The sequence below is a fragment of the Mya arenaria genome, chromosome 4 (assembly GCF_026914265.1).
Source record: "Mya arenaria isolate MELC-2E11 chromosome 4, ASM2691426v1".
In the NCBI taxonomy this organism is placed as follows: Eukaryota; Metazoa; Mollusca; class Bivalvia; order Myida; family Myidae; genus Mya; species Mya arenaria.
Genome location: NC_069125.1, coordinates 49527030 through 49541183, shown reverse-complemented (window position 1 = coordinate 49541183; position 14154 = coordinate 49527030). Strand labels below are relative to the sequence as shown.

At 35.0% G+C, this 14154-nt stretch overlaps 1 protein-coding gene across 3 annotated transcripts; it reads right to left on the bottom strand.

The window, feature by feature from the left end:
* Positions 1 to 1828: 1828 nt before the first annotated feature.
* On the bottom strand, positions 1829 to 14143 carry LOC128232794 (leucine-rich repeat-containing protein 56-like). 3 transcript variants are annotated; one of them, XM_052946528.1, is made up of 14 exons: positions 14046 to 14143; positions 12193 to 12237; positions 11314 to 11467; positions 10822 to 10970; positions 10421 to 10600; positions 9960 to 10074; positions 9501 to 9687; positions 8340 to 8552; positions 7525 to 7679; positions 7301 to 7321; positions 6780 to 6883; positions 6174 to 6391; positions 3986 to 4403; positions 1829 to 3581 (listed from the first exon to the last, which is right to left on the bottom strand). In XM_052946528.1, the coding sequence occupies exons 2-14, from the start codon at positions 12225 to 12227 to the stop codon at positions 3425 to 3427; spliced, it is 2106 nt and encodes a 701-aa protein (XP_052802488.1). In that variant the 5' UTR covers positions 12228 to 12237; positions 14046 to 14143; the 3' UTR covers positions 1829 to 3424. The 3 variants fall into 3 exon arrangements, with proteins under 3 accessions (XP_052802488.1, XP_052802489.1, XP_052802490.1); XM_052946529.1 differs by having other exon boundaries at positions 6192 to 6391; XM_052946530.1 differs by lacking the exon at positions 7301 to 7321.
* Positions 14144 to 14154: the final 11 nt, after the last annotated feature.

The following is a 14154-nucleotide window of genomic DNA, read 5'->3' as shown; positions in this document are numbered from 1 at the left end:
CTTGTTTCCTGGAGAACATGTGATTGCTTGATTTTGTCCTTACACAGTTTTAAAGGGTCCAACATCTGTTTGAATATTGTATTATTTTTGTATTCAAGTTGTTACCTTTTGGTACTTCTGTTAAATCTTGCAATTTGTATTGCCAATGGGATACATTTTGTTTTGAGATTAAATTTCTAAAGAGAAAGTACTAAAATATGCTGCGTTCAGGTAGAGCATAGCATGAGGTCAAATTAGTTTCTTGTCACATGACTGTTTTTCAACAATTTATGATGACACTTTAAATAATTTAAACTTTATAACTTCATATCTTTTACATTTAGAAAACCCTGACACATTGGTGGGGAACTAATTATAAATGTAAAATACATAGAAAATAACTGGTCCAAGTTTCAGTCCCATTAAGTTGACTGTCACTTAAACAATCCTATCTGAGTCAAAAGAGTCTAACCAAGTTTACAAAATTTAGTAACAATTTCCTAAGAGGCATGACTCTTTCTTGTCTTTAATCTTTGTGCCTACCGGTACGTCTCAAATAGATACTGTACTGTTTAATAATTTCCATTTATACCCCAAAATAAGTTGAAGGAGGTATATAGCAGTAATCTTGTTGTTCAGTCGGTCAGTTCATTTTGTTCAGATAATAAATTATGAAAAGGTCAACAGTTAAAATTAATTGTGAGAAATAATGTGAAACACCATCAAAATAATAAAGGTAATGTTTGACCTAGGTTACCTACCATTCACAGATTTTTTATGGAGTTTTGTGCCCATTGGAATTCACCATAATATGATGTATGCACAATAACTCCTGATGGATTGAAATTCTTTTTTTGGTACACATGTTTAACACCATAAAATACAGGTCAAGCTCAACTCTGGTTACAAACCACTATCTTTTGACCATGTCATGTCTCATTTTTAACTTGGAATTTGCCAAATTTGTGTATGGACAATAACTCACAAAAGGTTTAATGGATTAAAAAAATTATTGATACCCATTTCTACACCAAACAAACAAAGTTTAAACTGACTTTGGTCACCCACCATTAGTTTTTATGTTATTTTACTTTTTCTACTAAAAAAATGCCAAAAATCGCCAAAAATACTATGTCTGGACAATAACTCATGAAAGTGTCTCCAGATTAAACGAAGTACACCGGGAATGTTGAACGCCATAAAACCAGGTCAAGTTCAGTAACTATATTTAAACAGAGTTAAGTCCCCCTCAAAACCAAAAAAAATGGTGTCCAGAAGGGTTGACAGCTTTAAATATTTTTACTGCACTTATTAAACTCCATAAAATACAGGTCAAGTTTGACTTGTTTACTAACATTTTTTGAAAAGTTATGGCCCCTCTTGCACTTAAATGTCAACTTGATGATTTCAGGTACAATGGATTAAAACAAATTTTATTATACATTTAACACTGTAAAATAAAGGTCAAATTCGACTTCAGTAACAATCCAAAAATGCTTTATGGAGTTAAAGCCCCTTTTCAAAAACTGGTTACCATTCCTGTGTCAAGGCAGAGAGTGGGGGTATTCATCAGCTTTAATTGATATTATAGTTGTAGTTAATTTATTAAAGTTTGTAAGTGTTTGGCAAGGTGGAAGAATTATTGAAGTTACCGGTATGTATAAACCAACATTTGAACATGGTAAAAATGACTATTTTACTGTATCATCATGAATAGGGTGCTCAGAAGTGTGCCATGTACCATAAGGCTGTAAAGATTGGCAAACTCTCACTCTTGATATGCAGGAGAGTCCATATGCCCCCTCTTGTGACAGGTGTATTAAAATGGTCATTGAAGATTCACAACATGCAAATAAATAATTTTTATTTACAATAAATAAATCACATACCACAAAGAAATTTTAAAATGTTGAACATTTATTAATGTTGAACATTTATTTAGACATATTCTTAAATTTTCTTTTTGTAAAGCATTGTCATACAGACCAGAAATAATTACGCAGCAGATACGTGCATTTTATTTAAACAATTTGTCCTAGAACTGTACATCAGTTAATTTGCCAAAGCTAATATGAAGAAGTACCCAACCACTGCAAGCAGGCTTTCGCTGTCTTCATATAAATTTTCCTCTCAGAAATGATAATGATGAAAGTATTAAATTGACAGCTTAGTGCAATGGCGTCAACCATTTAATTGAGAAAAAAAATGTGTAAAATAATGTGAAGCAATAACAATTGCTTGTTTTTTTTTGCAAATAAATGCCGGACATGATAACACAACTGAAAATCACTTATATGTGAACTAGACCAATAAAAACAAGTTCCCTCTTTACTGCCTCTTCAATTCAACGTTTTGTTGTCATTGCATGAACAAAACCAGTCACAATGTGTAGTTATAAGTGATAACGACCAAGTACCAGAAAAATAGAAAAGTAAGATGAAACCTTTTACATTGTATAGCACGCCACAACTATTAAAGCAAATACATGTAAACAATTGGTGTGTATAAGTATTTTCAGCAGCACACTACTTCATTATCATCAGCAGACGTTGATAAAATACATAAAAAGTGAGCACAAACTTAACAAAATTCATTAACAATTATATGATAATGACACAAATGGTGAAAACGAAGGAAGAGTTAATACTGGGTGGGGAGTTAGTGAAACAAAGGGGCATTATGATATCAAAGTCGTTCTAGTTTTCACTAAAGCCACTACCATGCAACAAACTGCCACACACAAACAGTAGAAAAATATTCACCATGATTTTTTTGTTAAAAATGAACACATAATACTCAGGATTTGTAAAATACTTATCACCAGTTTTGTTCTACTACCTATATTGTGAAAATTACCGGAATTCTGAAGACAGCTTAATAAATGGCAAACATGGAACAAGTCCTATAAGGGAATAATCATTTAATTTAAAACACCCTGTTAATATTTCTACTCTACAAATGCATATCCAATATCCATAACTTGAAGCAAATGGCAGCTTATCAGTCAAAGTGTGAGTTAAATATCACAGTCAAAATAAAATAAAAAAGGAATGCTCAGACATAATCACTTAATTTTTTTTGATACATTCAGATTTTAAATCCTGTTTTTTCAATTGATTTCTAAGTGAAACAAAAAAGTATGTATGGTACGATTGAAAGTGTACATGCACAGAGTCGCATACTTATTAGAAGTAAACATCTACTAATTTCGTCAGATAAAAGCCAGCTTCAAAAGTTTTAGAAAAAACACATACAATATATCTTAAATTCCAATGGGTGATTATTGAACACCTCTTGAGGCAATCAATAATGCCATTCTCATGTAGAGCTATGTTAACTGCACCAAATCTCATCCATTACAAGCAAGCATGGTCATGGTTTTGGTATTTCTGGTCCAGGTTCCCTCAGCTGATGATGCGAGTCACTGCAACAGTGGTTGAGGGCTTCAGGACTTGGGTGGTGCAGGTTTGGATGGTAGGGAGGGGACAGTGGGCAGAGATCTTCGCATGCCCAGCGCTGCACGGGCTGTAGACGGGCGCTGGTTTAGGGGCACTGCCCGTTCATATGAGCCACTCTTAATGACTGGGTTAGCACCCTCTTCCCTGCAAGACAAGTAAAATTGGTTTGATACAAGTAATACAACTACTGATTAGTTTATTAGTGTAAATTTACAGTCTTGTGCAGAAACATAAGTTTAATTAAGCTTGCATCGGTTTAAATGAAAAGGATATATTTTAATCATTTATGGTGTGAAAATATATATATATGTTCAAGACTTCTTTAATATGTTAAATCAAAGGTGAAAGGAATTGCAAAAGCCAAATTAACATTTGATGCTAAAAAGTTTCCAAAATAGATAATGGCTCAATTTTCCATACACCTAAAGTCATGACATGTGTTATCTGCAGAAATGAAAAAATATAGTATTGTTTCATTATATTCACAAACAAGAATAATTTTTATCAATTATTTCACCCATCTATATGATTTGTAATCCAGGCCTTACCTTTTCATCTTGCTGATAATAGGAACACCTGATGAGGGTGCAGGGGGAAGCCCCGTGTTGTTCACTCTGATTGCCCCATTTCCACGCGCCTCAGCTCTCATCGGTCCTTGAGCAGGCGACAACAGACTGCCTAGGGGGCTCTGAGCCCTCACTTGGCTGCTAGTGTCTATGTGTTTACGTACAACGTCCCGTTGACTGGGAGGAGGTATCACAGCTCTCTGCCTGCTAGCTAGGTCAGATATTTTAAAGGGTTTTTGTACACTTGATCTAAGTAAAGAGTCACTTTCCTCCTCTTCTGATACATTTCTTCGCACTTTGTTTTTAATTGGTTTACTGGAGTCACTGTATCTTGGTTTTGTTGTAACTGGCGTGTCTAAGGACTCATTTGGTGACACTGACACCGGTACAAAGCTTGAAACTGAAAAAAAAGGTCGAGGATCAGTAAGCAAGTGAAACTTGATACATGGAATATGATAATGAAATCATTTACTGTTAAACATACACCAGTATGAACATAATTCAAATCAAGCGAATTAAACGGTTATTTATTATCTCCTTGTAGTTTTTATTTATCAATTTGAATGGGATTTTATGTGTAATATATGTTGTTTTTCATTTGACCAAAACCCTTACTTAAACATTGGATCATGAACTGTATATACAGATATATATTATATATATATTGTTTCCATATTGTTGTAAAATAATTTTATTGACACACATGGCTATGCAAAGAAAGGATGATTTAAAGCTCAGAATACAAAAAAAATGTCATACATGTAGTCTTGAAAGAGCAAACTTTCTGGCTTATAGTGCCAGGTGTACCGTGTATGTTACAATAAGCAAGCCTAGAATGCCCAAACATCCAGCCTAATGCAAATATTAATTAGGATGATCAAATGCACAGAATGATTCAAACTGCAATGTATCAGTATTTGTAAACACATTCACAAAGTTGTACACTAAATAACCAGGATTTGAAAACTACACTCCTTTTAATTAAAAAGATTTGAGGTGCAAATGCTTCATTGCTAAAATGTTTTCTCAAATAAATTACAGAAATGAAGAGTAAGCCATAATTCCACATAAATCATGAATCAATAAAGAATACCAGGTACCAAAACAATAACAAAGTTACACCAGTCTGGTCCAGATGTTTCTTCTTGGCTCAACAGGCAAAGGTGCTTGTTCACAATGAAGCATCACAGTACAGTTTCCTAAGTCTTTTAAGATGCATTTCAGCATTGTTCAAGCTGGCGAGACAAAATGCAGAAAGCCAACTAACATATCGAATAAAATCTTAAAAACTAGAAATCTGCCCATAGGACACCAATGCCCCCATATGCCAAGTTTGTCACAAGAGCAAGGGCCATTATTATCTCCATTCTCTATAAAAGTGCATCAAAATTATGACACAACTTGATAACATCAAATACATTCCTGAAAGATCTCATGAGTAATAATAACTTAGTTATGAGCGACACAAGTTCAACAAGTCCAATTTTTTTTTGCTATTTAAGGTCCATAACTCTGGATATACTTTGTGCAGCAGCACACAGAACCCCAGGTGCACACCTTCATCACCTAAATAACATTCTCCGAAGTTTCATGACTTTAGGTGAAATAGATCAGGAGTTTTGATCGACACAAGTCCAGAAATGATATTTTGCTAATTCAAGGACCATAACTCTGGTTTTACCACGTACAGCGGGAAACAAAAGCCAGGTGCACAGCTTCATCACTTATATGACATTCATCCAATGTGTCTTGACTCTTGATGAAAAAAGTTTAGGAGTTTTAAATGACAAAAGTCCTGAAATGTCAATTTTTGTTAATTGAAAAGCCATTACTCTGGTTTTACTTAGTGCAGCAAAATGAAACCCCAGGTGCAGAACTTCATCCCTTTATCTACATTCCACAAAGGTTTCTTGACTCAGGGTGAAATAGCTTTGGAGTTTTGAGTGACATGCAGGGTTTTCCATGAAAAATTCATTTACAAATCATAAAAGTCATTCTCAATTTTTGGAGTTATCTTTGCAAATTGATTCCCATGATAGGTTTCCCCAAAATAAAAGGCTAGAGCTGGAGAAAACCCTCCTCTGACTGAACATAGTTAACTGCGCATAAAGCAGCCTGTATCTATTGAGCCTTGTAGAGGAGAACCAAAGCCAAGAGAAAAGAGGAGAACCTGAAGGCAAGACTTTACAATTTTGGTCTCCCTCAGTGCCGATGTTCTCGTCCTGAACGCGGTGGATCGTCTCTGTATCACTGTCTCGCATGGGAGACAACTCTTCTGTGTCTGAATCTACATCTGAGTCACCGGAGAGACTGATGGCATCATCAGCTTGATCATAATCAATACGCAACACCTGGGGAGCCTTGCTCTGACGGATAATTTCCATCCTCCTGTAGAACAAATGTATGGTTTGATTTAGATAAATTAAAATTAATGTTTTATTCTTTAAGTGTAAATGCTGTTTGGCAATAAACCAACTTTCCATGATATTATTTTCTTGCTTTAACCTCTTCAAACCATTCTCATCTAACAAGAGGGTGTAAAGAGCCCTACAAGGGTTTTTAGTTGGGCAAGGGGCATCGCTCAAACCATGTTATAAACAGATTTATATGCCCATTATCATTTATGTTATTATGTGTAACAAGTTTTGTTTGATATATATTGTAGTCCTTAATAGTTTTTTAGTTTTGAATACAATCTTTGCACACTGCCACAGTATGACAGTGTCTCCAATTTTTACCTTAAAAAACAGAAAACCAGCAATAATGTGTTACTAACTTTTCATGTTGTTGCTTCCATGCCTTGAGTTCATCAACAATCTCAGAATGGTCTCTCTCCTCCTCCTGCAGAGTGTCGTATGTGTGCTCTGCTCTATGCTGGAACTGTCAACGCAATGCATGGTTAAATAACAGTCTGTTTTAGGTTTGCTGCTATGAAATTTCAATAAAAGTACATCTAGCTAAAAATTACATGAAATACAATTTTCATAATTTAGCCAATTTGAAATGATTATAATGAGATTGTAATTCATATTTACTATTTTTTAGTATATAAAGTATATTTGCCTATGTGTGAGTGTGTACAAGAAAATAATTTTTTGTGTATTTAACAGACAAGTGTTGTGAGACAAGAATAACAAGAAAACAAGTTGTCCCAGTCTTCATTCTCAGTGCTCAAGTAGATGGCAGACAGGTTAAAAGATATTATGCTGTGGATTTAGTAAATAAGTAGAAATATGACAAAGTTAAGCGTCAAGAAAAGGAACAGTCTATTATATGCTAATAATGAAACCACAATACCTGTTTGAGCTCTTGCATTATCTGAGTTATAAATTATTAGTGATAACATAAAAAGTATTACTGAAACCGAAATTATTTGATGGTTAACATTTTAATATAAGTAATTAACTTATTAGCATGCAGTTTGCAAGTCATTCTTCCTTAAACCTCAAATCAGTGGTTCGAAAAACCTGTAAATCTCATCTGAAATGAAGAAAACAGATTCATTGCAAAACATACAAAACCTTAGGTTCAAACTTTATATCCTGTTCCTGCCCCTCAAGTTCTCCAGCAGCATCGGGGTTGAGTCTCCTTCGGGACAGGAGAGCCTTTGAGGGGTTCCCACAGATCACACGCCCAAGGGTCAGGTCACTGGCATCTCCTGTGTCTGCAATCTCCGCTGTTAGAAAATCATGATAGTTGGCGTGTTTAAAACATTGACACAGGACTAAATTAACCAAATTAAGAGCGCTGCACAGTGGGCGCCAAGTGTCCCCTACTGGTTTAAAGCCTTGTGAAAAGAATGAGCGTGTCTCAAGAGAATCTCCATGAAAACTTTAACAAATGTAAAGGGCAATAACTCTGCATAACTTTGTCTGACGAAAAAAATAAAATAATGTGCATAATCTCCATATTGCCCTTTTTCCACATACTAAATTTCATTAACCTAGCTTTGACACTTTTTGAAGTTATCACAGGACCAATTTGGCTATATTTTTAATGTCAAGGGAAATAACTCTGCATTAATTTGTCTGACGAAAAAAACAAACTACATTTTATATACGGACGGAGGGTAAACCTTAAGTCCCCTCTGGTGAAACCGGTATGGGAATAATAAAAATACAACTTCATTTGCATATATTTCAAGCTTAAAAGGATCAAGTCATTTTTTTTTCAAACTAGTCAATTCTCTAATCAGCTAAATAACAGTCCAACTATAACATAGTCTTCTTAAAAATAAAGAACAGAAAAGATTCAGTGATGTGACTTGTTGCAGGACAAATTAAAATCACATCATTTAGTGATATAACAAACCACTTTTCAGTAACTTCCCAATTACCTTTGCTTCCTGACCCTGGCCTGCCAGAGCCTGAGCTGGGCCTCATGCCTCCTATAGCTGTGGCTGGCCTGTGTCCTGTGGAGGCTGGTCGTGTGCCTGCTGTCATTGGTCGGAACCCCGAGGATGGCCTCAGGGCTGACCCAGGCCGGAACCCTGTGTTGGGCTTCAAGGCTGCTGTACTTGGCCGGTTACCACTGGGTGGCCGACTAGAATCTGTGTATAACAATAAACAGCTGTTAACACAACTCATTTGGATATGACAAGCCTGTGATAATGGAAATGTTTTTTTATGTGTCACATAAAATTTTGTTATCTCATATTGATAATTACTGCAGAATGTTACATACACCCTCAAGTGAAGTGATGAAAAACAGATATCATTAACACATAAAAATAAGAACATATTCATTAAGACATAAATACATGTATATAAAGAGCTGTCACAAATGATAAACGCGCTCAAATTGACCAGAAATATAGCAAGTTGTCCTCTTAGCTAATAACATCAGCTACATGAATAGTGAAACAAAAGGACGAATAAAAACAACACTATCAAATATAAATGAAATGTAGTTAGAGAATGGCATAAAACAAAGAGAACTGATTTGCAACTCTTAGTCAAAGCATGGCCCTTTTGCACTGAGATTCAGATGCATTTGAAAAAAATGCATCAATTTTTTACCTTTGACCTACCAACATTAACATGACTAGAGTTCATCTACTGGCCCAGGGCAAACGGCCACTGTTTCATAGTCCTAGGTCAAACCATTTTTTAATTATTATGCGGAAAACGTTTTCATAAGACGTTTTCCGCATAAGTTTTCATAAGACTATTACCTGCTACCTTTGACCAATGACTCTAGAAATTGTTGGGGCAAAGGCAACATACCAATACAGTTTAATGGTCCTAGTCAAACTGATACTGTGTGGACAACATTTTCATAAGACTATTGATTGTGACCTTGACCTTTGACTTAGTGACCCTAAAAACAATAGGGGTCATCTGCTGGTCAAGGAAACTAATAATGAAGTTTGATTATCCTTTGTGAAACAGCTAACAAGTAATTGAGCAGACAAAGTTTTGTTGTGGATGGACACATGAACAGTACAAATACTATATGCTTCTCTTCGGGGCATAACAATCCAGAAACAGAACCACACCTGATACAACAGAATCTGAATCATCTTGTAGTGTGATATCTCTCTGTAGCTCCTCGAGGTATGCCCAGTCTGCATCAAACACGTTATGTTTGAGGAAGGATCCCACCCCATCTATGAGTGGCTCATCATCAAGGGTCTTCAGGTGGGGTATAGCTTTCTTCACCTCCTGCCGGTAATCGTATTCCTCCTGGGAGGATACAACAATGGCTTAATTATATATATTAAATAACCTAATAACTCTGTTACAATAATCCAGCCCATATTAAACTTTTTTATATAGATTTTGAAGCATTAGACAATCACACGGTCAAAAACAGGGACTTTGACAAACTTGCAAAACCAACGTTTTCTTACAACAGTTGAATGTCAAACGTCTATATATAGATTTTTTCCATCTTCAGATACTGCACATTTAACTAAAGTCACAGAATTGCCTTCATGTAATGTATTGTGACCTACAATGAACTCTGCAGGTGTTGGTTGATTACACAATGGGTTGCCATCCAGAGTGAGGTTGGTCAACCGGCTGCAGATGGCCAAGTGCTGTACCTGCACTATATCATCTAGGTTGTTCCTGAAATGCATACAATAACATAGTTACATACCATCTTCATTTCGGGCATTATAACTAATTATTAAGTGATTGTACATTAACTAAAGGGCACAAGCCTGTAAGACCAGTGTACTCATAAACATTTTTCTGGACAAATTTTCTGCAAATTTACAGACCTTTTGTAAGTAACTAAATACTTTGAATTTATTTTTAAGTAACCTAAATTCTACCTTTTGTGGCTACTGATGATTAAATATACATGGTAGAAATAAACATTTTGATTGTTTTTTTGTGTGAATATTCTTTATTTTTACATTCAAGCAAAGCAGAAGATTTAAATAAAAACTGCACTATTATAAGACCTCACCCCTCCACATCCAGGATTTCAATGTGCTCAAGCATGCTGACAGGACTGATGTCAGATATCTCGTTGTAGGAGAGGTAGAGTTCTCGCAGACCAATTATAGACGAAATCCCGTCTAGCTCCTGCAGGGCACAACGGGACGCCCACAACACATGCAGGCTCCGTAGGGATGAACCAAGATCCCTGTTACAAATGAGCATTTTTTTTAAATATATCAACATGCAACATTTAATATAAATAAGGCACATCTGTTATTTACATCTGGAATTAAAGATCATTGCCAGTGTTACTTAATTCTGCCCCCTCTTCACATCTTGAAGAGGTGCTTCGACAGAATACTGATGGATGGATGCAACTACACAAACAGGATCAACTCTCCCTAAAACAGAAGTTGTGTGAGGTACCTGATTTTAGGTATGGTGCTGTTGGACACCTTTAGCTGCCTGAGGTTGTGAAGCAGCTGACCAAAATTTCCAAGACTCGTGTCTGTTGTGTTCACCTTCATCTCAAGCTGGTGAATGTCATCCAGGTTGTCAACGCCCGTCAGCAACATCTGAATAAACAATCAGAAACAGATATGTTAGAGAAAGGCTTTACCGTATTTATAAACCAACACAAAACCCATCAAAGCAATTTCGTGTGTACAAGGCTTCTGGCATTAACAAAAACGTTTATTCCCCGCTATGATGTCCCTAACAAATCTAATCTTATAAATCCTTTCAGGTGTTTGCCTTTCTCAGAAAGCATTAATTTATATTTTACAACATATTAAATAACTTCAAAAATAAAGATAAGATGATTTTGCTGTCAGCCGTTTTCAGAACTTTTTAAAGGGAATTAAGAATTCACGGTTGTTGAAAAACAAACGCATGATGAATAATGAATTGAGAGCTCACAAGTTTTCTTGGTGACAGGAACTGTTCCAGCAGTAAATCAGTCTCCTCTAGTACAATGGGCTCCGGGTTTACTCTCGAATCATTGAATTCTGTTATCTGTACTCCACGTGTCAGGGCGCTCCCTGGACGCTCAATACCAGGCTCCATCTTCAAACTGTATTGTTTTATAATTTTGAGTCATTAATTATAAATAATGAATAATATTTGATAGATACTTCTGCTAGTCCCAGTCAGAGTAAAAGCATTTTACTGGACATAAATGATAAAGTAACAACAAAATATATAGATCTAACCGTTTATATTCATATATAATATCTAAATACAATTTTTGAATAAACTGTTGGGTTTCAGCCAATATATGTTGCTTTAAATTTTAGCAATATGCCTAAGGCCAAAAAAAAAAGTTTGTTTAGGGTAACCTTCCCACAATTTCTAGGTAGGGTAGGTAGGGAATTTTTTTTATTTTATATTTTTTTTTTCAAAATCTGTCGTACATTCATACTGCACAACCAACCAAAACACGTATAACAAAAAAATACCAATCTTAATCGTCTGAGCGCTTTACAATATCTTGGCAAGCGTCCAATTCGCATTTATCTGCCATTCATAACTCTCTATTCGCTAACGAATATTTTTTTTCTCAGAAACAGTAAAAAATAGTTAGGGTCGGCGCATTTTTATAGGTAGGGTCGGGTTACCTGAAACGGACATATTTTTTTTTTAGGCCTAATGAAAGTTATACATTCATACTCAGCCTGCTAGAAAATACAGATTAAAATTTCCTAGATATAGACATAGAAATTTGTTTTAAACCTTTTGATTATATACACAATTTAACAAGCAGTACTAAAACCAATGCCCCAAACATAAGATACCTACCTGTGTTGGAGCCTGGTTTCCTGTGCTACGGCCATATTACCATACCTAAAAATAAAATTTAATAACAAAGGATTGCACTATTTTAATTCTTGAGTAAATAGTTATTAACTGTGAATTTACTTTTTCTTTCTTTTTGCCTTTTCTGCTCTATAATGTTTAAGGGTCAATTTTTAGTAAAAAACTCTGTGGTTGCTTTATACCCTTTTTTTGGTTAAGTTGCTGAGTTGCTTCAACTAGTTCATGAAAACAGTTTTATCCAGTCTCTTAACCTTAATTTGTGTTGATGTTTTGTGGCGTATTGTAAATATGACTGTGTTTATTGTGTATTTCGTTGTGTCATTTGGCTGCATATATGTTGCATAAACAAAAAGGTTTATTTTATGTGTCTGCTTCAATTCATACATTTGTGATTTATGTTTCATGCTGTGCTCTTGACATATTATCTTTTACTTTCACATTGAGTATGTATGACTGTTTGTTAAGTTCATACATAGTGTTAGGTATCATAATGTCATTCTTTTATAAAGTTATATACTATTGTGCTGTTTAAGTTATGTGTTGCATGCAGAAGTTATGCTTCATGAAGTAATTCTTTTTTTTGCTTATTGTTTATGTTGCATTTTTGTTATGCCTATTTGAATACTGTTTGAAATAGATTAGTGATATTTATGCAACTCGACTATATTTGAAAAACAAATACAATTCTATAACGAAAAACTTGTTGTTTAACATTTTATTATTCTGTCAGAGGTTTAGAGGTCATGGTCACAATGTACGACTTAATGAATGTGAAGTTAATTGATAAGACAAAGTGTTTGAACGCCTTTCCTTGCTATCATAAAACAACAATATGAACCTCTACTATTTTTTTTACTTGAAACGAGCATTAGAAATCCACGATTTATAGATTCCTTATGATGATGATGAATAATGTATTACACATGGGTATTTGACAATGTACAAAAACAAGCATTGTTTTGGCACCTCTCCAGCATTTTACTTTAGACACTAAGAAATAAACAGGGAGAAAAAGTGGGCTCGGTGTGGCGTTAAAGTTAAAACAAGAACTGTTAAATATGTTAGGAGTGAAATGACTACCGTCACTTTTGAAACACAAATATAACAAGTTGGTTTGTTGGTTATTATTCAAATACATATGGCCATACACAATGCTGTCCTCCCTTATTAACCTGTCAGGCAAATATGTGCTTTTACTTCAAATAAAGTATATTATATACCTAAGGGTTGAAAATTATGCCTGGCAAAACACAACTTCTGAACTGGTACCATGTGACATGTCATAAATGACATCAGCAGGATATGAGCTATCGTCAGCATGGATCAAAAATTGAGATAAAGTAAGAGATTTATTTAAAATATAAATGAACTGGTTTAGTTTCTAAAGCTGTCAAGCTTTTGAGAGACAAACATATGTACAGTTTTTAAAGTCTGCTATGTACATGAGATTAAGAGCCATTCACCATCCGGAGTGATTATCCGTTCTATCATCATGTGGTGATGAACCCTGAACCTCTGACTTAGACCCAGTTATAGGCCGATACGTTAACCAGCGCCCATTGCCACCGATAATTTGAACTTACCGTGCAGCTGGTTCTTAAACATGAATATTATCCTGGTTAAGTACCAGCAACACATTTACAACTATTTCAGTTTGTTGAACACCTCTCCTGTGTTATATATCTGTGTCATTATGAAATCATGATAAGGTCCATGACAACGATGGGAACAATTTTAATTGGAATTTCGTAAATTGCTAAAATGTTCTTGAATATTCAATCGATGTCATTTACAAAAAAGCAAAGACCATATATATATGACAGTATTTCACTTACAAAAATCCACAAACTTAAAACAAGAGACGGTTACACGACAAACATGCGATTTTCATTTTGGTTGCAACGGACGCACTATCGCCATTTTGGAATTTCTCACCACAGCGCA